The following is a 22533-nucleotide window of genomic DNA, read 5'->3' on the forward strand; positions in this document are numbered from 1 at the left end:
GAGAGAGTTCTTTGATACATGTTTGTTTGTTCAGTTAGCTTATGCTTTCCTTTATCAATTGTCCAAATGTTACCACTTGCTATATTTCATCAAATCTGAGACTCTAGAGATCCCAATTTCAGAAACATTAATTGAAAAAGCCAAAATGAGAAACCGTTTTGTAGAAACAATGAGACTCAATAAACTAAAGAGTGCTAGCCAGCTTTTGGCCCAATAAAAGTATTTGTTCATTTGAGAAGTAGGTACAGTGAAGAAAACCTGTTCTTAATTAACAGGAATAACATGGAATTATCCTCAAAGATAAAGAACCATAATTTTTTTACGTAAATATTATTTAGCAATCAAATCTATAGCAATAAAGAACAATTTGACAGGTAGATCAGGACCTTAATCTTCTCAGTACCATGTGTGTCTTATGACACACCCAGAACTTCATTGTCATAGATTGCCCCCATTTTTTAGGGCTGATGCCAAAGTAACTAGAAATGAATCATTTACCTAAAGGCTTACAATGCTTTAGTGCCTAACTTATAGGCAGATATAATTTCATAGTAAAGTGGGGGAGTCATGAATTGACCTATATGGTACAGTTGAGGGATAATTAAACTGGCACGATTTCAACAGATATGCTGTGGTGGCATTTAATGATGACTTTTCTGTTTTATAACAAACAAAATGGGAGATCTTGTACTCTTACTGTCCTCCTATTGCTCCTAAGGCAGTGATACAGCATTGTTTGGGTCCAGCTCCATCTATTCTAACAAAAGTATTGTGTACTCAATTTGTATATCAAATGAGAACAAATGATACACCATCATGGATAAGAGGAAATTAAAACACAGTGCTACTACAAAATAGAAGTGCAAATTAAAGACAAAAATTTAAAAAAAAACAAGTTTTACTCTTTGAATTTTCAGTAGTCATGGATTTACTTTCTACTTTTATTTTGCAGCCAAATTGAAGCTTCAGATTGTTAATTTTGAGGGAGATAGTTGGTCTTTTGGTTTGTTTATGTCCTTTGAGTATTAATATATGGTTTCTCACTTGAAGTGTTTAGACTAGGTAAAGACTAAGGGCATGAACATTCTTTTTTGGGGTAAAATTTATGTTCCCAGGCATCCTGAAAGAATAAGCATATATGACCTAGATGGAAAAGCTCTTAGTTCCAATTTTGGCTTTGCCTCTTAATAACTGGGTAATTTTATTGATGTTATGTAACCACTCTTCCCTTTATATTTTTACTCCATAAAACAAATATAACACAATGAATTTATCAAAAGGAAGAAAACATATAGTTGTGTTTAAAGCTGTCCTTGGAATTACAGTGGAGACCATTAAGTTTAGCTTTCTCCACTGGTCAAGATACAGCCTTTTTGGGCCTCAAGTTTTCTTGGTCTTAAAAGGGGCTGTCAAAAATAGTAGTTTCACATCCTACCATGAGGATCAAAGAAATATGTGGAGGAACTCTAACATTGTATAAATGTCATTAGTTTTCAAAGTATTTTAATCAAAGCATATTTGCATTGAAGCTATAAATGTCTTTTGAAAAGATGTTACACTCAAAGTAATAAAATTGATAAAATATAAAGTACTTCTGTTTTGATATCTAAATGGGAGTCAACCCTATTAAATTGAAGGATTTAATCAAGTTTCATGCTAACATAGAAGCTGTATATATCTTCTGATGTATTTTATACAAATCTTGTTTGTTAATCAATAAAAGATTAAAACCTACAGGATAGTGCCCAAAGAGGCTAAGTTCATTATTACTTTGAAATTTTATTAGTTATAATATGAGAAACCTTGTTAAACCTTATGTGGGTGAGTTGAAAAAAATCACATATTTGACCAGAGAAGACTAAAGGAGAATTTCATAAGTCTTGAATATTTGAAAGACTTTTGTATTAAAAGTAGAAAGAGGCTGATTCTTGGTTTCTTCAAAAAATAAAACCTGTGTTGTGTTCTCTGGGTCAGATTTTGATGTTAAGTAGAACTTGAAAATTAGAACTGGCTCACAGTAGAATGGTGGAAATACTATAGAAGTCAGTTATTTCCCACATGCAATTCAGGCCTGGACCTGACTAGGGCATTAAGGATCACCTATACACTGGATGAGTTGCTTTTTTAGAAAAATAAATATCCTCAGCTGCATCTTGACCACTGAAGCAGACTCTCAGGTGGTAGGTTGTGGGACTATGTGATTCCTGTACTCTTTGGTCAGCTTTGGGGGACCACTGGTCCAGACTAAGCCCTTATAATGTAGGTGGAGTTTCTGAAACTTCATCCACTTGCACAGTGAGCTTACTGGGCTCCTGGTTACATTTCCCTGCCCCTACTACTCTTCTGTACTACCTGTGTGCTCCAGTTCCTAAAATAAAATGATATTTCCATGGGGAAATTTTCAAATTTGTATTTGCAGTTTTGCCCACAAATTAAAATTTGTTTCTCTTGATCCTTTCTAAACCTGGAATGTTTTTCCTATCCCCTTTAATATGCTACCACATAAGTTTACCATGAAAGACCAAAAGAGGTGAATTTTTTTTCCTCTTCCAGGAGGACCACTTTTTAGATAAAACTAAAATAATGATTATCAAAGTTATTACATCAGTTGCAGATAAACTAAGGCCTGCCAACGTTTAGTTTCCTAATCCTAAGTAAAATGTTCTTTCTACTATTCATTGTTAAAAGTTTGTTGTGTGTAGTTGTTCTTTTTGTATTAATATGGTCATTAACTGCAGTGTTTTCAAGTTAACACATTCTTCCCTTGCTGCTCAATCATGCATGGAATTTGAAAGCAATTTTGGAACAGAGAGCAAGCAAGTCCTAGTGTTACCATCAAATATAAAGAAAAGAAGCACTCTCTGGAGAGTTTTGAGATGGCATTGGTATAGTAATCCCTTTCTCTGTGGGGATTCATTCATCTATTCTACAAATATTTATTGAATGCATATTTTGCACCAGCCCCTACTTTGGGTCTGGGTTACAATAGTGAATAAACAGACAAAAATTGCCTTTTCATGGAACTTACGTTCTTGTCAGGAGGAGTTGGGTGAAGGGTTAGAACTGGTTTCTGATTTTAAAAGGTTGCCCAGGGAGGGCAGAGAGGAAGGGAGGATGGGAAGAAGACAGGCAGGCCACCTTATAGGTATCTAGTAGAATGTGGCAGGGAACAGCAAGTGAAAGGCTCCGAAGCAGAGCATGCCTGGAGTGTTTGAGGCCTAGAAAGAATGTGTGTGGCAGAAAAAGTAAATAAGAGGAAAAGGAGTAGGAAATTAGAACCTTGTGGGCCAAGCAAAGACTTTTTATTTAACTGAAGTGGAAAGCCAGTAGAAGGTTTGAAGCAGAGGATTACTGAGTACTGAGTGGAGAATAGAAGGAGCAGGGCAGAGGTAGGACGCTGGGAGTGCAGCCAGGGGGTTATGCCAACAGTCCAGGTGAGGGATACTTATGGCTTAGACCATGTAATAACGGTCAGATTCTGGGTGTGTTTTGATGTTTGAGGCCTCAGAATTTATTTGGGTCAGAGCCATCTGTTGGTGAGAGAGAAAGAGGAATCAGGGATGACTCTAGTTTTTGGCCTGAGCAAGTTGTAGAACAGAATTGTGTTTTACTGAACCTAGAAAGACTATGTAAGTGGAGATTTAGAAGGAAAGATGGAGGAGTAAATTTCATTTACTATAGTTATAGCTTATGTTCCTAATCCTTGTTAGTGATATACTTTTCAATAAATTAGCTCAAAGTAACATTTACTGAATGTGTATGTAATTTGAATTGAAACATAATTTAAATTTCATTTGACTTTTGTTAAGTCAAATATTCTTTCAAATCAAAATATTATCCAAAATACTGTTTACTCTTAGAGACATTTTTGCTATCCAGGCATAATTTTTTTTCATGAACTTTCTCTTAAATATATAGAAATTTCTGACCCAATTTCAAACATTTACTTAAGAACTGAATTATTTATCTTCTGTTCTGGTTTATTATTCTATTCTACACCTGTCTATTAAAAGATTTGATAAAAGATATTTCTCTTCTGTTAGCATCATATACTTTGTATTGATATTATTTTTCTATTCTTTTAAAAAAAGTCAATAATTCATTAACTGGAAAAAAAACATTGAACATGTATGGCTTATTACCTTAAATTAGATATAGTATTTATTAATCAAATGCATACCTGTTTAACATTTAAAGTAGTAAATACATTGAAAGATTTTTCACTGTCTTTTTACTATAGAAATTTCCATGGAATGTCTTGGTTGTTAAATCAAAAATTTTTTTAGATATTTATTTTTTAGTTGTAGTTGGAAACAATACCTTTATTTTATTTATCTTTATGTGGTGCTGAGGATCAAACCCAGGGCCTCGCATGTGCTAAGCGAATGTTCTACCGCTGAGCTACATACAGCCCTAGCCCCTTAAATCAAAATTTAATCATGAACAGATCCAAAAATATTTTTAAAGCAGGCATTCATATAGGTGAAGATTAAGAGGTTTATTCTAAAATTATTCTATCAAATGCCTTCCTTTAAAACCACATTTTAATTAAGTCAGCAGACTTTTCCATCACCCGAAATGGGCATGTCCTTATAGTAGCAGTGTCCACAGACCCCTATGATGTAGATTTGAGGGAAAACACATTATAAAAAGCCACCGCAAATCCTGCAAGGATGTACATCAGTAAGTCAGTGAGTCTACACTGTGGGTGCTGAGTGGTCAGAGATGAGTAGAGATTGATCAGATTGTCAGATAGGCAAGTTTTGGGTCAGTGTTTAAAGTTATATGAGGGAAACCAACAAAATTCTTAGATGGTTGTAATTGACCGGGTGTGTGAAAACATGTATGTAGTGTTTTTCATTTTTATGTGTAAATCCTCACTCTGACCAAAAAGTATATAAGGTACATATTTGATGAATGTTCCGAACATATATGTTGAAGTAAAAGGAAAAAAACCCCACAATTTATTGGAGCCTGTGGTTCCTTATATTAGGTGGTGAAATGGAGTATATTATAGAAATAGCTAAATACTATTGAAATATTTCATAGTATTACCATAATCTGTACTTAATGATAGGAAAGAAGACAGGTTCATTATAAATTCTAAAAGTGTAAATACTTTAAAATTGCTTTAGGAAATATTCTGAGTAAGGCTTTTTGGATGCTTAATATATCTCAGTATTTCAAATGTAACAAAATCCAAGAAATGGAGTATCAAAATGCAGATCTTTCTAGCTCCAAACCTCACTTATTATTCTCTATTCACTCTGCTTCTGAAATGGACATTATAATTCACAAAGGTACTCAAGTAGGCATAGATTTACAGAAGCAAAGGCTCACCCAAGGGTGTTTTTTCACTTAAGTATCCTTAGTTATTTAAATATTTTGCATGATTATTGTTAAATTTTAACATTTTAAATTATTTGCATGGGTTTTAAGTTTTTCTATAAGAATCTTGGCTTTTCTATGCAGGTGCTCCTCACGGGGGGGGGGGGTGTTAATTTAAAAAAAAATCCCTTAATGTCCTTTTTTAAGTATAATAATGTTTTTGTTTTTCTATGGTAATAACAATTTGTTTCTTGTTCTCATTTGGCCTTTGCTTATATTTTGAATAATACTGTTAGCTATTTTCTATTATTTGCTGTTTTTATCTGAAATTATTTTCATAAGACAAATCAAATCCCCTTTATTTGTGAGAAGTACTTCTCAGATATGTAGAATATCCAGTTATTAGTTCTTCTCTAAATGATGCTGTCAGTCTCCTCTTAGGTGAGTGTCTTATGGAAACCATCAAATTTAATGGTGCCCACTAGAAAGAATATAGAGAAAGAAGAATTAGTCAAAATTCCTTATGTACTCAGTTACCCAAATTGATGTTTCTGGAATAAAATTTTGGTATCTCAGTGGTATCATAGTTGTAGATGAACAAATAACTATCATCATAATGTAATACAAAAATATTTTCTCATGACTTTTATTAAAGCTTTGATAATATAAAAAACAGTAAACTTCAGACTAAATCATATCACTTCAGTGGATTCTGAAGAAAATGTGATATAAGCAGCCACTTTGTAACATACAGAGTGCTTGCTTACTTTGTTCAAGTGTGGTTGTGTGTTTTTCCTTTATGAGTTTCTAACTTGGAACATCTGTTAAAATAATAAAAAATTCTAATTCCTCTTTGATAGAGCTGGAGTGGACCAGAGAAATTGCTTGCTTTAGATGAACTCATTGATAGTTGTGAACCAACGCAAGTGAAACATATGATGCAAGTGATAGAACCCCAGTTTCAAAGAGACTTTATTTCTTTGCTCCCTAAAGAGGTAAGGATGATCAGTTACAGTGTTCAGTGGGTGTTTTTTGAATATGTAACTCAACTGCTACAACTTTTAAACATTGTAATACTATTTGTGGTATTCAGCATTTTCAGTTTAACACTCTCAATTTGTGGTCAAGAGGACTTTAAGTTGGTAAACTGCCATGACTTAATAATGTAATTATCAAATTAAAATATGCTTATGAACTAAGTTCCTTCTTTCTACAACTTGATTAAGTCAGATGTATGAGACTAATCATTGAGTTTCATTCATTTTATTGTTTCTTTACCAAGATTTTTCTCTGTTATCTGAAGCCCAACATTCAGTTTTCTTGGTATGTTCATTATTTATAGTGTGGATTTTTAAAAAGTTCTGATTTTATCAAAACAACAATTTTTTTTCTTATTTTGTCATTTATGTATCCTAAGTCCCTTTAAGACCAGTAGTTTTTTTTTTTTTTTTGATGCTATTGAATTGTGGCTCTCTGGTACTTAGATTATATAATTATTTTTAAATAAAAATAGAATTCTACATGTATATCTTTTTCTACTATTCATTCTCCTCTTTGACTCCATTACACACACACACACACACACACACACACACACACACACCCATACCAATCACATTTTTTAAAATATTTTTATTAGTTGTTGATGGACCTTTATTTTATTTGTTTATATGCGGTGCTGAGAATCCAACCCAGTGCCTCACACATGCTAGGCAAGCGCTCTACCACTGAGCCACCAGCCAGCCCCCCAGTTGCATTCTTAATAGCACTTTTTGGAATTATTTGTGCCCATTTCTTTCTTTCTTTTCTTTTGTACCAGGGATTGAACACAGAGGCGCTTAACCACTGAACCACATTCCCAGCCCTTTTTTATATTTTATTTAGAGACAGGGTCTCACTGAATTGCTTATGACCTTGCTAAGTTGCTGAGGCTGGCTTTGAACTTGGGATCCTCCTGCTTCAGCCTCCTGAGTTGCTGGGATTACAAGCATGTACCACTGCACCTGGCATCTTTTTTGGTTTTTGTGTAAACTGATATTATTCTTTTGTCATGGATTGATTATGGTCATATGGGCACTCTTGACTGAACAAGGTATAGTAGATATAGTGTTGTTATTGATGTTATAGATTTCATAATTTCATTTTTGTCAGCAGATAAATAATATAACATTAAATAACTGATGTCCCCATGATTTATATTTGTACCAATTATCATGCCACTAATTATATGTCCACCCAGAAGACATTATAAAATAGTAGTAAACCATTTAAAATTATCCTGAAGCTTCAAGTTTGAACAGAAAGGAGTTGATTTTTTTTTTTCAGATAATCATTCTAAATACCCTAACAATATTAAATAGTGTCAATTATAATTTTACATTGGTTATGAATAAAATAGTATTATATTTAAGCATAACTTCAGGGAAAAGCAAAATTTATACAATATCAATTTCTTGAAATGTTTTTTCTTTGGAGTGTTTTTTAAAATGACATTGTTCCAGAAAAAATTTTTATTCTTGGTAGTTCTTTCTAAAACTAAATCTTCTCAATAGATTTGGCTTATAAAAGTGACATAAGCTCTCTTTGCTTCCAGAAGGGATTAATAAAAGGAAACACTTTCATAAGTATTTGACTGAAAGTAAATGTATTCACCTCTGATATATTTTTTATGGTTTCTTTTGATATCCTCCTTACTTTGGAGGGTAGCATTTTTGTTAAAATGCAGTTTTCAGAGTCTAGTTCATTCCCTTATCTCTGAGAATGGAGAGGGGTTTTTTTGTTTGTTTGTTTGTTTGTATGTTTTGCTTTGCTTTATTTTCATTTCTGTAGTAACTTCTTAATACACAAAAATGTGATTTAAACTCAATAGAATTTTGAAAGTATTTTTAAAGAGTCCAAGAACTTAGCACAAATTATCAATATCAAGGGTAAATCCAGTAAAGATTCTGTTGGCTTAAATGTTCTTTTAAAAGTTGCCTGAGGATAAAGAAGTGAAGCTAGAGAGGAGAATAAGAGAGATCCTTAGCTTAGCATGTTATCTGTGTTTTTCCTTTTGTTTTCAACTACAGAATGCTTCCTAATTTGAAAAATGCTTTATTTTATACATGAAGAAATAATGGCATAGATCTGCCCTTAAATTAATTAGCTTTATCTTGCCCAGAGACTCAGTATTATCATTATTTAAAACATTATTACCTCTGTGACAAGAGATGGAATTATAATGTTTTTCTTATAATTATTTGGGAAGATCTCAAAGCTATTTACCAACATTTACTTACTAATCTGAAAAACCTTGACAAAAATGGCACTAGTGTCATAAGAGAAGCTTGTGTTAAATAGCACTCTCCGTATTTTGTGAGTAAATATCAAGGGAATCTTAGTGGTATAATGGATAATCTAGAACAAAACCTGATATTCTTGATGTAGGATTAGCCAACATTCTCTTTGTTCATTTAAATTTTTTTCCTTGACAGTACACTGAAATATAGCAAGCCTGGGAAAGTATTAGCCACCTCTAAAGTATAAAATTGTGGTCTATGTCCCCTAATAAGGATCCTGTCTTAGTTTAAGCTACTGTAAAAAGTATCACAGACTGGTCATCTTATAAGCAGAAATTTATTTCTGACAGTACTGAAAGCTAAGAAGTCCAATATCAGGGCACCTGCATGGTTGAGTTTTGGCGAGGGCCCTCTTCCAGGTTGTAGACTTCTGTCTTCTCATTGTATCCTCATAAGGTGTGGCTGAAAGAGGGTAAGAGGGTTCTCTGGGTTCATTTTCTAGGGTACTCATTCCATTCCTAAGGGTTTCATTCTGATGACCTACAAAAAAGCCCCACTTCCTAAAAACATTATATTGGGAATTAGAATTTCAACATGAATTTGAGGGGACACAAACATTCAGACCCATTTCAGAGCCCCGTAGACATAACCTTGATTCCTTTGAGGAATTGGTACACTTCTCCATAATACACAGTTAGGATCATATAACTTATAGCTGTTCCCTCTTTACTTGACAGTTTAACTCAAAACCCATGTAAGACACTGTTGCTATTATATGCATGATCTACTTTTCCCCTTGTTTAAACCTTCTTTGCTGATTTATGTTTTTCCTGGCTTTTTTATTCATAGTATTCTGTTTTGCCTTGAATAGTTTCTCTGTTAGCTATATGTTTCAATTGAACTAGCTGTATGTAAATTGACAAACATTTAAAAATTGCAAGTTCAAGGTTGAATTGGAGCCTCTGCTCCTTTAAAAGACAGCATGTCAGTTACCTATTACACTAGCACTTCAGCTTTCTTTAGCACCTGAGTGTTGCTTTGCATTTTTCTAATGCATCCAAACACTGGACTTGGATGAAAAGAAGGAAATTTTTCCTTTTGGTTTGAAGAGGTACTTTGGAATTCTCAACTATTCTCAATTTCTTGCTTCCTTGTCCCTAGCCTTTAAGATGAATTGAATGTTTCTGTAAATTACTTGGTTTCTACTTCAGTCTGATAACTCAAGAAAAAGAATAGACTTTTTCATGTGAACCATTATAATATCTTGGACATTAATCAGCATCTCTTTTGCACAAGCATCTTTGTGCTGGACAATATCTATATTGAATTACAATTTCACATAGATTAATAATATGGTAACATCACATTACTGTTACAATGAAACTAAACAAACTTGCCTAGGCTTTGATTGATGGGTAATTTCAAAATTAAATGGCTTGTAGAGTACCCGTTAATCAAATAAAATGTTGAGAGATGTATGTACACATATGTTTATATACACATGTATATATAGGTTATTGAATATAATCATGACCTTTTATTTTAAATGAACTCGGTATGTGTAGGTAAGAATGATCTTCTGATAGAATCAATTAATTCAAGAAAAGTGTTTCACTTTTATTCATCAATAGTAGTATTAAGCTTAGTACTGTCTAGGTGGAGTGTTTTGTATGCAGAATGTGCTCAGAAAGTATGTGATTAGACGTGAACTCCATATATATATAAAATCATTAGGAAACCTTAATTTAAATCATGTAATTCTCATTTAGCTTTGAAAAATAATTCAAATTATACTTTCACTTCCTATGTAATCTTTGGCACTTTAAATGGTAGTTTGACCTAACCCTTGCCATTTAGTTTATAAAAACTAGACTTTGGATAAATTTTCATTCTAATATTGTAATTTAAATTTGTTTGTGATGTATGAGGCTACTTGAATAAGCATGGTCAAAGGCCATCACTTCACTTCTTTTCCTTCCTTTTTCTTTACTTGAATTGGCTTCATACAATGGGAAAAAAAATGATGGTTTGCAAGTATTATAAACAAATATTTTAAATTAATAGTATTCCAAAGAGCTAGCTGAAATACACAACTCTATGTGACCCATCGAGAAAATCCCCATAAGCAATGTAAAGTAATTAGAACCCAATTACTTTTATGTGTCTGTGGAATGACTTAATAATTGTCTCATTTTGTCATTTATAGTCAAGTGTGTAAATGTTTTAGAAGTTTATCATTGTGATAAATAGTTTGATGTGATGAAGAATCACTAATTGTGATATCTGCCTATCTGAAATGATAAAAAATTATGTAGAACTCTCATTTCTTACCAGTCAGGCTATCAGGAAGGCCTCAGGTTCTGTCTTCAGTGAACTTGCATTGTAGAGGGGAGAGAACACAAGTATATATAATTACATAAAAATTAAACTTATTGTGGTGAGGTTCACAGAGCAAAGGCAAGAACAGAGACAGAGGTTTAATCATTATTGTATAAAGAGATAAAGAGTTAGTGCAGTGAAATTCATAAAAGCCAAGAGGGTGTTTTTGTTTCTAATCTAGTTTATATTTGTTAAAATTGGAGTTACTGTCTATCATAATTTTACAAATTATAATGTAATTACACTTATATCTAAGTGTTTTATCCTGTGGAGAATAATTAACCTTTAATTCTATAATTAAAAAAATGTATATATGGGTATACTATGTTTTTCTTCTGTTCAATAGCTGGCACTTTATGTGCTTTCATTCCTGGAACCCAAAGACCTGCTACAAGCAGCTCAGACGTGTCGCTACTGGAGAATTTTGGCTGAAGACAACCTTCTCTGGAGAGAGAAATGCAGAGAAGAGGGTAAGGTTCAAAATTACACAGAGAATATGCTTATGCTTTGAAAAGGCAAAGTAATTCTGAGAACAAGTAGAAAAAATAAAAACAAGTTTTATGTGCAGCTAGAATAAAGTGGTGGATAAATGAGTAAAGAGAACTTTGGTAGCCTATCAAAGAATGGATCTTCATTTAAGGGAAAGAGTCAAGATGAGGATGATTTAAAGGCAACCCAAAAATTATATTATCAATTAAATACCCAGCATTGAGTATTCTATTTTTTTCGTCATAAATATTTATTGAATACCTTCTGTGAGCTAGACATTCTTAAATGCTGAAGATATAGAAGCATCTTGCCTTTTTGATTTTTTGTTGTTGTTGTTTTTCCTGTCCTGGAGCTTATATTCTTAGAACCTGTTTAAAATCAGAAAATCTGTTTTAGTAGAAGAGTAGGCATCATCCATATTAAAGGGAATATTTTTCCCCAGCAGCCTTCTAGAAAATGAATCATTTGGACAGAAAAATATGTAAAAATATCATTTGCCTCTGAGAAGCAACATTTTTGTGAAAGAATCCTAGAGGTATGGGTAGCCATATGGGGGGGACTCCCTAACTGTATAGTCAAGGAGAGCATTGATGGTTGGTCTGGGTTAATAATGCCTTGAGATGAAGCTCCACACTTGATTTCTAATCCTGGTTCTATCAGACCCCTGTCTGGATCTTGGATTAATCAATGAAATTATTCAAGGTAGGATTAATCAACTCTGCCTCATCTCTCAAAGAATCATATTTTAAACTCTTAGCAAAAAAATTGCATAACATACATAATAAAATTTATCATTTGAACCATTTTTAGGTGTACAATTTAGTGCTGTTAAGTACACTGGCATTGTTGTGCCACCATCACTGTCCATCTCCAGAGCTGCTTCATCTTATCTAGCTGAAACTTGGTACCCATTGAACATTAACTCCTATTCCTCCTTCCCCCTAGCACCTGACAAACACTTTGTCTTTATAAATTTGATTAGTTTAGATACCTTTTGTAAAAAAAACACAATATCTGTCCTTTTGTAATTGTTTTATTTCATATAACATAATGTCTTCAAGGTTCACTCATGTGGCAGTATCTCCTTTTTTAAGATCAAATAATATTCCATATGTGTGTATGCCACATTGTTTATCCATTTATCTGTCAATGGACACTTGCATTGCTCCCAACTTTTAACTATTTTGTACAGACATCTATTCGAGTCTCTGCTTTTAATTATTTTGGGTTTATACTCAGTACTAGAATTGCTAGATCATATGTTACTTGAATATTTAATTTTTTTAAGCAACTGTCAAATTATTTCCCACAGCAGTTTTATATTCACACAAGCAGGGTACAAACATTCCAATTTTTACACATCCTCATCAACATTTCCTAGAATCATTCTGAGAAAGAAATGAAATAGTGAATACAAAAATATGCCCTATAGAATGTGAAGTCTACATTATTATTGCATACTTTATAACAGTTAGAAACTGGACAGTGTCCTGCATTTTTTTTGTTTTGAGCATAGAGAAAAATGAGATATATTGTAAAATATGAAATTTGTATTGTTGATGAAGAGAATTATTCTCTTGGAATTCTTTTGATACTTTAGGGATTGATGAACCATTGCATATCAAGAGAAGAAAAGTAATAAAACCAGGTTTCATACACAGTCCGTGGAAAAGTGCATACATCAGACAGCACAGAATTGATACAAACTGGAGGCGAGGAGAACTCAAATCTCCTAAGGTAACTGGACTCTTCCACAGAAATCATTACTCTATGGTGTAATGTATTGTTTTACTTCTTGGTGAGCAGTATAACTTCATGCATATCTTCTGTGGAAAGAAAATTGTGTTTTAAAATAACTGGAGATATTTATGTAAAAGATGAGTTCAGGTGAATTGATTGTCTTTCTCTCTTATGTAAATGAAAATCTCTGAATATCCTTTTGAATTTTATTGTGTTATATACGTTCTCCCTCAGAATTTGCCAGTCCCCTAAGACTACACTCCAAATGTGATTTTTGTTTTTTTTAAAGGACCTAGATTTTGATTTTTGGTGCTTTTCTATGTTATATTTTTATAAATTGAAGCATAATTCTGATATTCTGTATATTTCTACATTGTGTTTTAAGTATGTAAGAGTGGTAAAAATGTTAAAATTCTTAGATACATTTTTATAATAAAAAAAACAATTTGGGGAGACTCTGTATTAACATATATACACCATGGTAAATTTCTTTGTTTTAATTTGAAAAAGCTGATGACTATTACTATTGTCTTTCTAGTTAGTAGGTGCTTTCTTTTGTTCTTGTGTATTAAAGTTGCAAAAATAAGATGCATTTGGGGGGGTTAAATAGGTAAAATAGATGATCATAAAATGTATTCGTGTTTAAACCATCTTTATGAGGTCTTGACTCAGTATTTTAATAGGAGACATTTCAGATACAAAAATAATAGAATATGGAAATAATAAAATGTTTAATGCTTGATTCATTATTTAGGAAGGATAATGCTGCATATTATATGTAGATTTTTAAATATAGATATATATTTTTTAGTTGTAGTTGGGCACAATACCCTTATTTTATTTATTTCTATGTGGTGCTGAGGATTGAACCCAGTGCCTAGCATGTGCTAGGTGAGTGCTGTAACTCTGAACCATAACCTAGCCCTGTGGATTTTAATTCTAGAACTAGATGATGTTGTTGTTTCCATTTTTGGCTTCATTTGTCTTTTCACTGGTATTTTAAAAACATAATATAATGGCCTATTTCTGATTTATACATCTGTTTGATAGGTGCTGAAAGGACACGATGATCATGTGATCACATGCTTACAGTTTTGTGGTAACCGAATAGTTAGTGGTTCTGATGACAACACTTTAAAAGTTTGGTCAGCAGTCACAGGCAAAGTAAGTTTACTTCTTTCTACACCTCATAAATTTGCCATTGTGTTTATATCACCACTAGGATCAACCAGTAAAGCAAGGATCCTGTTTTGATCCTAACTTAGCTCCCCCATAATAATGGAAGTCTCCCCAGCATGATGATAGTGATGTTTTCCTTGATAGGGATGTCATATTTTTCTTCATTTAAATAGTTTGTCTGTTTTTCTGACTGGTATTTTAAAATTTTTCAGATGTGTTTTCTTTTTCATAGCTCAGTTTTTCCCATCAAATATACTTAATAATTTTTGAATATCTTTCAAGAACATGATTAAGAGATATTTATTTTTCCTTGTAACCTGTTTTGTTGATAAGTTGCCTATAATTTAGAACTTAAGTATATCTTGCTCATCTAGAGTTATCTCAAGCTCTCATGATATGGAAGTTAAGCAGAATGGATATTTAAATATGGGTTTGAAGAAAAAAGACCAAGCAATATCTTAACTTCATGTAATATTATACCTTAAGTATTATCTAGTGAATATTTATTGTTATCATCTACAGGAGAATATTTTCATGAATTAAGTAACTGGCCACCTAAAAAGTAACAGAAGACTGTGAAAAAAAAATCCATGTTTTACAAAATGTCTTTACCATATTGCTTCTTGGACAAGAATCTTATAAATATTCCAAGTCAGATGTTAAAATTTTTTAAAGCAGCTTCATATTTCCATGGGGTAATATTAGTTTTGGATTTATTTCAAGGTTTTAATGTCTGTCTTTACTTGTCTTGAAGTAGCTTGGCTAGCTCTTAACTACTGCTTAGGGCATATTCAGATAAACTGTGGTATGTAGCCACACCCAACTCTGTTGGCTTTCTTTCATTGAATCTATTCCCATGGAAGAAACCAAGTTGCAATTTTAGTATTATTTCATCAAGGAGGCCAGGCTGGAGCTATCATGCTTTGCTTTCATCTCATATGTTTGCTTTCTGTTGTATCACATGTTTTATATTGTATGATTCTTATCATATGTTTCATATCAATGGTTGCTTTCTACATATTTGTTTCTCAGTTGTGTGTGCATATTTAAGTATGTTATTCTACTGAATAAACAAAGCAGTATATAGACTAGTGAGGTCTTATTGTAGTCATGAGTAAAATATTTTTTTCTGATGCTTTATCAAATTGATAAATAACTTATTACAGATTTTAATGAGCTATTATAATAGCATTTAAATTACTTTCCTTTCCCCCGCAAATTAACCACCCTAAGTGTTTTTCCAGTGTCTGAGAACGTTAGTGGGACATACAGGTGGAGTATGGTCATCACAGATGAGAGACAATATCATCATTAGTGGATCCACAGATCGAACTCTTAAAGTGTGGAATGCGGAGACAGGGGAATGCATACACACCCTGTATGGGCATACTTCCACTGTGCGCTGCATGCATCTCCATGAGAAAAGGTAAAGGGAAAATCCAACATGGTCGGGACTTTTTCCTCTGTCACTTGTGAATTTGGTTCCTTTCTGTATAATGTTGTTGAGATTGTGATAATGAACTCCTAAATTAGACTTTGATTATTAGACTGTAGCTGTTTCTAAACTGAGAAAGCCATAACATATTGGCTTAAAATTGGGGGTTCGTCTTTCAAATTCCTCCTTCATTTGATTCCTGGGCTTCCCTCAGAGACTCTACTCCCTAATCGTTTTCTTATTCTTTGATGATTCACCATCTTTAAACAAAAATTGTTTTCTCTCTGGATATTCATGTTTTTGCAGATGGAACAAATTCAGTCACTTAGGCTTCAGTTTAAAACTCTGCATCTTTTTAATTATCCACTCACCTTCACCTCACTGTATCACATCCCCTAAATCAAGAAAAAATCTAAGGCCTGTGGGTTATTTTCTCATTTCCTGTTCTCAGAACTGTAGCCGTAGTTTTCAGACGTGGCCATCTCATCTTTTCTACAGCTGACAGGGAGCCTTTCTATAATTATGGTAGCATCGCTGTGCTCTTCTTACATCTCTGGGAGGCTACAGTTGCTACTGTTAAAGGAAAAAATCCTCAGTGTGGTTTTCACAATCCTTTCAGCTAAACTGGACTGCTTGCCTTCTCCTCCTTGGCTCTTTTCTCCTCCTGGAACACATCCTGTTAAATCCGTGTTTTTGTTGATGTCTTCATTATTAAGTAAATGTGTTTTTAAATTTATTTTTAATTGGTGCATTATAGTTATACATAAAACTGGAATTCATTGTGATATATTTATATACCCACATAACATAGTTTAGTCAATTTCATTTCTCAGTTTCTCCTCTTTGCCATTTGACCTCTATCCCTCTATCCCCTTCCTCTACTACACCATTCTCTCTTCTATTTTCATGAGATCCCCTTTCTTTTCTTTTTCATTTCTTATTTCTCTCTAGCTTTAGCATGTGAGAGAAAACTTTGACCCTTGACTTATCAATATCTTCTCCAGTTCCATCCACTTACCAGTAAATGACATAAATCCATTCTTTATGGCTGAGTAAATTCCTTTCTTTGACCAGTCATCTATTGAGGGACACTTAGGTTTATTCCATAACTTGGCTATCGTGAATTGCTCTGCTGTAAATATTTATATGCACATATCATTATAGTATGCTAACTTTAGTTCTTTTGGATAAATATCAAGAAGTGGTCTAGCTGGGTCTTGTGGTAGGTCCATTCTTAGTCTTTTGAGGAATGTCAATAATGCTTTCACAGGGGAAGCAAATGTGTTTTCTATTTTATTTGTCAAAAAAAAAAAAAAAAAAAAAATCTCCTGAAGTGAATTCATTGCAGTCTTCACGAGCAATCCCCCTCCCCCACCCAATCTGGGATTAAACCCAGGGCCTTGCACATGCTAGGCAAGTACTAAATACCATTGAGCTATATCCCCAGGCCCTATCCACTGCAGTCTTCACCTTAAATTCTGTCCATAGCATCTTCTTTACTAAGTAGACTTGGCCCTAGTTTTGAATATATTCTGGGCTTTCCCACGTCCCATTCCAATCAGAATAACTCAATACCGTGTTTATGAATCAAGGTTTTGCATAGGATTTCTTGTGAAAACATGTGTTCCTGCTTAAGAAAAGAAAAAAGAGTTTAAAAAACATTGACTTCATCTGTCACGTTTTCTGATGTTATTAAAATTAAAAAAAAAATTTTTTTTTTCTTTTTATCCCTTCACAGAGTCGTTAGCGGTTCTCGAGATGCCACCCTTAGGGTTTGGGATATTGAGACAGGCCAGTGTTTACATGTCTTGATGGGTCATGTAGCAGCAGTCCGCTGTGTTCAGTATGATGGCAGGAGGGTTGTTAGTGGAGCGTATGATTTTATGGTGAAGGTATGGGATCCAGAGACTGAGACCTGTCTACACACGTTGCAAGGGCATACCAATAGAGTCTATTCATTACAGGTAAGAGATCTTATCTCCCCATCCCTTAGATGCTCTGCTAATGAGTCATGAGATTATTTTCCTTGGATAATCACTGTCAAATTACTGATCCAAAACTGTCCAAAAAAGGTGAATCCAATTAATCTGCCATTTACATGTACTTCAAAATTAGCATGAAGTACATTTCTGTGCTCCATTCTCCCTCTAAAATACACATGCTTGTCTTGGAACTTGAGACTTTGCCGCCCTAAGTTTGCTGTATTAATTAATACGTAATCTCATAGGAGAGTAACCTGGATTTTAATAAACTCCTTAGCAGATGATTAATTTGGCCAAAAGCTGTCCCTTTGCCTTGATAGTTAAAAGTTGATGGACCATGTAATTGTGATTACATCCCCATTCAGACTAGAAGTAGAGCCTTTCTGTATAAAGCTATTCCACTGTCCCAGGGCCACTGATTTGCAGTCATAAGAAGTAACTTTGACTCACCTGATTTTTTGTTTATTTAACATTTGAACCTGACATCCATGAATAGTTGTTAAATTTCAAGATAACAGACTAGACTAATAGTTTTAGTTCCTAAAAGGCAGTATTTTCAATTTAAAAGTAGCTTCTATTGCTTAAATAGTTTATTTACTAGTTACCACCCATTAATGATCAGCAAATTAGTACATGATCCCAGTACTGACATCGCTGTTCTGTTCTTAAGGTATTTGTTTTTTTGTTTTTTTGTTTGTTTGTTTTGTGATATGCTCAGAACCTGGTATAGCTAGGAAGCTGGAGAAGAAATGCTGTATATCTTGCTTTTGTTATCAAAATGCTACCCCTTCTAATTCCAGATACAATTATATTTTGGCATATTTCCTATTTAGTTTTATGTTCTTGTAAATGAAACTTTTATTTTACATGCAGTTTTTAATAAAACTTTCTTGTGACCATCAAGCAAGTTACCTCTAGCCCTTTTCATGATTCTGGTACTAATCAGCACCCTCTTTATTGTAAGCCATGTCATTAGGTGCAACTTCCTGTGGGGAAATAAAATGCAGAAGGAATCCTCATTGAATCATCCATGGTACATAGCTACTAAGTAGGACTAGGTGATCCAAAAATAATGTTCATATTAGGCATTTTGTATTCTTTGTAAGTTATTTCTGCATCTACTTTGAAGCTACTGGGCATAAAATGCAAGCGTTCTGATAGATGTGCCTGAGAACCTGCAGTGTATCCTTTCTTGATGACATTCATTTCACTGTGGTTGCCCCTTAGTCCTAGTGCCCTGTTTTGTTCTTGGCCTTGCATGTTGCCCACACTGTCCCCTCCTCCCCTATTAGAATTAAGGTCAATAATTGATAGGAAGCATATCCAAACTGCTGCTGCTCTAATAAGCTGTGTCTGTTGTAGTTTGATGGCATCCATGTGGTGAGTGGATCTCTTGATACATCAATCCGAGTTTGGGATGTGGAGACAGGGAACTGCATTCACACATTAACAGGGCACCAGTCGTTAACAAGTGGAATGGAACTCAAAGACAATATTCTTGTCTCTGGGAATGCAGATTCTACAGTTAAAATCTGGGATATCAAAACAGGACAGTGTTTACAAACATTGCAAGGTAAGTGTTGGCTATCCACCTTTAATTGTGTTCATTAAAAAGGTGATTGCTCCTCAGACAGAAATGCTTGCTCCAGACATGTTTATGATAATGTTCACTCTCACACCACTAGGCACCCTTGAAAAAGTGTATAAAATGATTGAAATACTTCGTACCTGTTTACTTGACTCAACCTAACCTTAAAGAACAGTGAGAAGAAAGAACGTTCTTGGCTGTCTCACAGAAGCAACATACTCATTTTAGTTGTGGAGTGATTATTTTATTTTGAATTTAAACATCTTTGATAGAAAATTGTTTTGACTTCCACTTAGCCACCTGCTAAACTGGAATGGAATAGAATAATAGTTCCCATTGAAATAGACAGGTACATGTGAGAATTGTTAATAGTAGATGAGATATACCAACAGTAACTTCTTCATGATGATCTTTTTTTTTCCCCCTTTGGTGCTAACCCTTAGTCTTTTCATTGAGGCCATGTGGCGGGCAACTTTGCAGCTTGTTGTTGGTTGATTTTACCTCTTCCTCAGAGATTGATAATAGTATCCATTCAGCTTTCATCTTTGGTCAGTTCCAAGTGTGGATAAATCTGTTAGGCTCATTTATTTGTCCCTCAGCAGAACATATGAAGCTGCAGTGCCTACATCATTGCCAGCAAATGCTCTTATTCACACAGCCAGAAAATAAAATGTGTGCCTGGTAGCTAACCAGGCTTCCTGGAAGACAGAACTCTTGAAAGTTAATGTTATAGTTACAGATAGCTGCCAGATTTTCTTACATCCATGCTGATCCTAAAATACTCATAACAAAGTTTCTAAATATGTAACATTTTAAATGTTGCATTTATTGTATATTCTAATGTAGAAGTCTGCAAATTATAATGTAACTAACCCATAGCCTTGATTTCTAACCAGCAATCAAATTCCTTTGGTTTTGTCTAGGTCCCAACAAGCATCAGAGTGCTGTGACCTGTTTACAGTTCAACAAGAACTTTGTAATTACCAGCTCAGATGATGGAACTGTAAAACTATGGGACTTGAAAACGGGTGAATTTATTCGAAACCTAGTCACATTGGAGAGTGGGGGTAGTGGGGGAGTTGTGTGGCGGATCAGAGCCTCCAACACAAAGCTGGTGTGTGCAGTCGGGAGTCGGAATGGAACTGAAGAAACCAAGCTGCTGGTGCTGGACTTTGATGTGGACATGAAGTGAAGAGCAGAGAAGACAAATTTTGTGTAGACGATATACTCCCTTCCCTTCCCCTGCGCAAAAAAAAATAAAAAATAAATAAAAATAAAAAATAAATAAAAATTTAAAAAAGAAAGAAAGAAAAAAAGAAAAAAGAAGAGAAAATGAAAAAAATCCCTTGTACTCAGTGGTGCAGGATGTTGGCTTGGGGCAACAGATTGAAAAGACCTACAGACTAGGATGGAAAAGAGAAAGAGAAGACAAACCATAACTGACAAGAGAGGCGTCTGCTGCCTCATCACATAAAAGGCTTCACTTCTGATTGAGGGCAGCTTTGCAAAAGAGACTTTCTAAAAACCAGGTGCAATTATTTCTTTATTTTCTTCTCCAGTGGTTGTTGGGCAGTGTTATGCTGAAACATCGTTACCAATTCTGCTCACCTGTTCTTTTGCTACTGTCACCTAGAAAGGAGCTGCAATAATATCAAAACAAGTACTGGTTGACTTTCTAATCAGAGAGCATCTACAACAACCACAACAACAGATTCTCCAGTGGAAAAGCTAGGGAAAAAAAAAGAAAGAAAAAAATTACTGTGAATTGTTTTTGTACAGGTATCATGAAAAGTTTTTTTTTTTTAATTTTTATTTTTATTTTATTTTTTTTGCCAACCATTGCCAATGTCAATCAATCACAGTATTAGCCTCTGTTAATCTATTTACTGTTGCTTCCATATTCACTCTTCAACGCATATGTTGCTCAAAGGTGGCAAGTTGTCCTGGGTTCTGTGAGTCCTGAGATGGATTTAATTCTTGATGCTGGTGCTAGAAGTAGGTCTTCAAATATGGGATTGTTGTCCCACCCCTGTACTGTACTCCCAGTGGCCAAACTTATTTATGCTGCTAAATGAAAGAAAGAAAAAAAGCAAATTATTTTTTTTTATTTTTTTTCTGCTGTGACGTTTTAGTCCCAGACTGAATTCCAAATTTGCTCTAGTTTGGTTACAGAAAAAAGACTTTTTGCCACTGAAACTTGAACCATCTGTGCCTCTAAGAGGCTGAGAATGGGAGAGTTTCAGATAATAAAGAGTGAAGTTTGCCTGCAAGTAAAGAATCGAGAGTGTGTGCAAAGCTTATTTTCTTTTATCTGGGCAAAATTAAAACACATTCCTTGGAACAGAGCTGTTACCGCCTGTTCTGCGGAGAAACTTTTCTTTTTGAGGGCTGTGGTGAATGGATGAACGGACATGAGAAAACTGACAGAATATTTTAAAAATTAAAATAAAGTTGCTGGTCAGTCTTAGTGTTTTACAGTATTTGGGAAAACAACTGTTACAGTTTTATTGCTCTGAGTAACTGACAGAAAAGGAACGATTCAGTCTCTAGTGACGGCGTCACGCTCAAACCAGCACGCCGAGTTCAAGTCCAATGGTTCGCCTCCTTCTCCAGGAGCCACGACTCAAGCTGAACTGTGAAAGTGGTTTAACACTGTATCCTAGGCGGTCTTTTTTCCTCCTCCTGTTTATTTTTTTTGTTGTTGTTGTTGTTGTTTTATTTATAGTCTGATTTAAAACAATCAGATTCAAGTTGGTTAATTTTAGTTATGTAACAACCTGACATGATGGAGGAAAACAACCTTTAAAGGGATTGTGTCTTTGATTTGATTCACTTAGAAATTTTATTTTCTTATAACTTAAGTGCAATAAAATGTGTTTTTTCATGTTAGTATGCCTGTTTCTTCCACCAAGGTAATACTATTTCATAAATATTTAGGCTCTAATATTTAAAACAGCACAGTCTTGTTGGTTTCTTCACATTCCCTATATGGTGACACAGAGATGATTACTTCAAGCCTGATTGAAGCAGCTAAAGTAAGGGTGAGATACTACAAATGAGGTTTGATATATCCCCCTACACTATAAAGGAGGACACTCCACTGTGCTTTTCTGTGATATAAGAATATGGTCCCCT

The 22533-nt window shown here is 34.1% G+C and overlaps 1 protein-coding gene across 6 annotated transcripts in view; it reads left to right on the plus strand.

The window, feature by feature from the left end:
- Fbxw7 (F-box and WD repeat domain containing 7) overlaps nucleotides 1–22287 on the plus strand; it is a 184815-nt gene extending 162528 nt beyond the window's left edge. For all 6 annotated transcript variants that reach the window (XM_076864337.2, XM_076864338.2, XM_076864339.2 and 3 more), the window contains 8 exons: nucleotides 6189–6323; nucleotides 11332–11455; nucleotides 13075–13211; nucleotides 14265–14378; nucleotides 15638–15819; nucleotides 17567–17792; nucleotides 19173–19383; nucleotides 20322–22287. In XM_076864337.2, the coding sequence (XP_076720452.1) occupies nucleotides 6189–6323; nucleotides 11332–11455; nucleotides 13075–13211; nucleotides 14265–14378; nucleotides 15638–15819; nucleotides 17567–17792; nucleotides 19173–19383; nucleotides 20322–20590 (1398 nt within the window). In that variant the 3' untranslated portion in view covers nucleotides 20591–22287. The remainder of the gene's footprint in view (nucleotides 1–6188; nucleotides 6324–11331; nucleotides 11456–13074; nucleotides 13212–14264; nucleotides 14379–15637; nucleotides 15820–17566; nucleotides 17793–19172; nucleotides 19384–20321) is intronic.
- The last annotated feature ends 246 nt before the right edge of the window (nucleotides 22288–22533 follow it).

This window comes from Callospermophilus lateralis, chromosome 8 (assembly GCF_048772815.1).
Source record: "Callospermophilus lateralis isolate mCalLat2 chromosome 8, mCalLat2.hap1, whole genome shotgun sequence".
NCBI lineage: Eukaryota > Metazoa > Chordata > Mammalia > Rodentia > Sciuridae > Callospermophilus > Callospermophilus lateralis.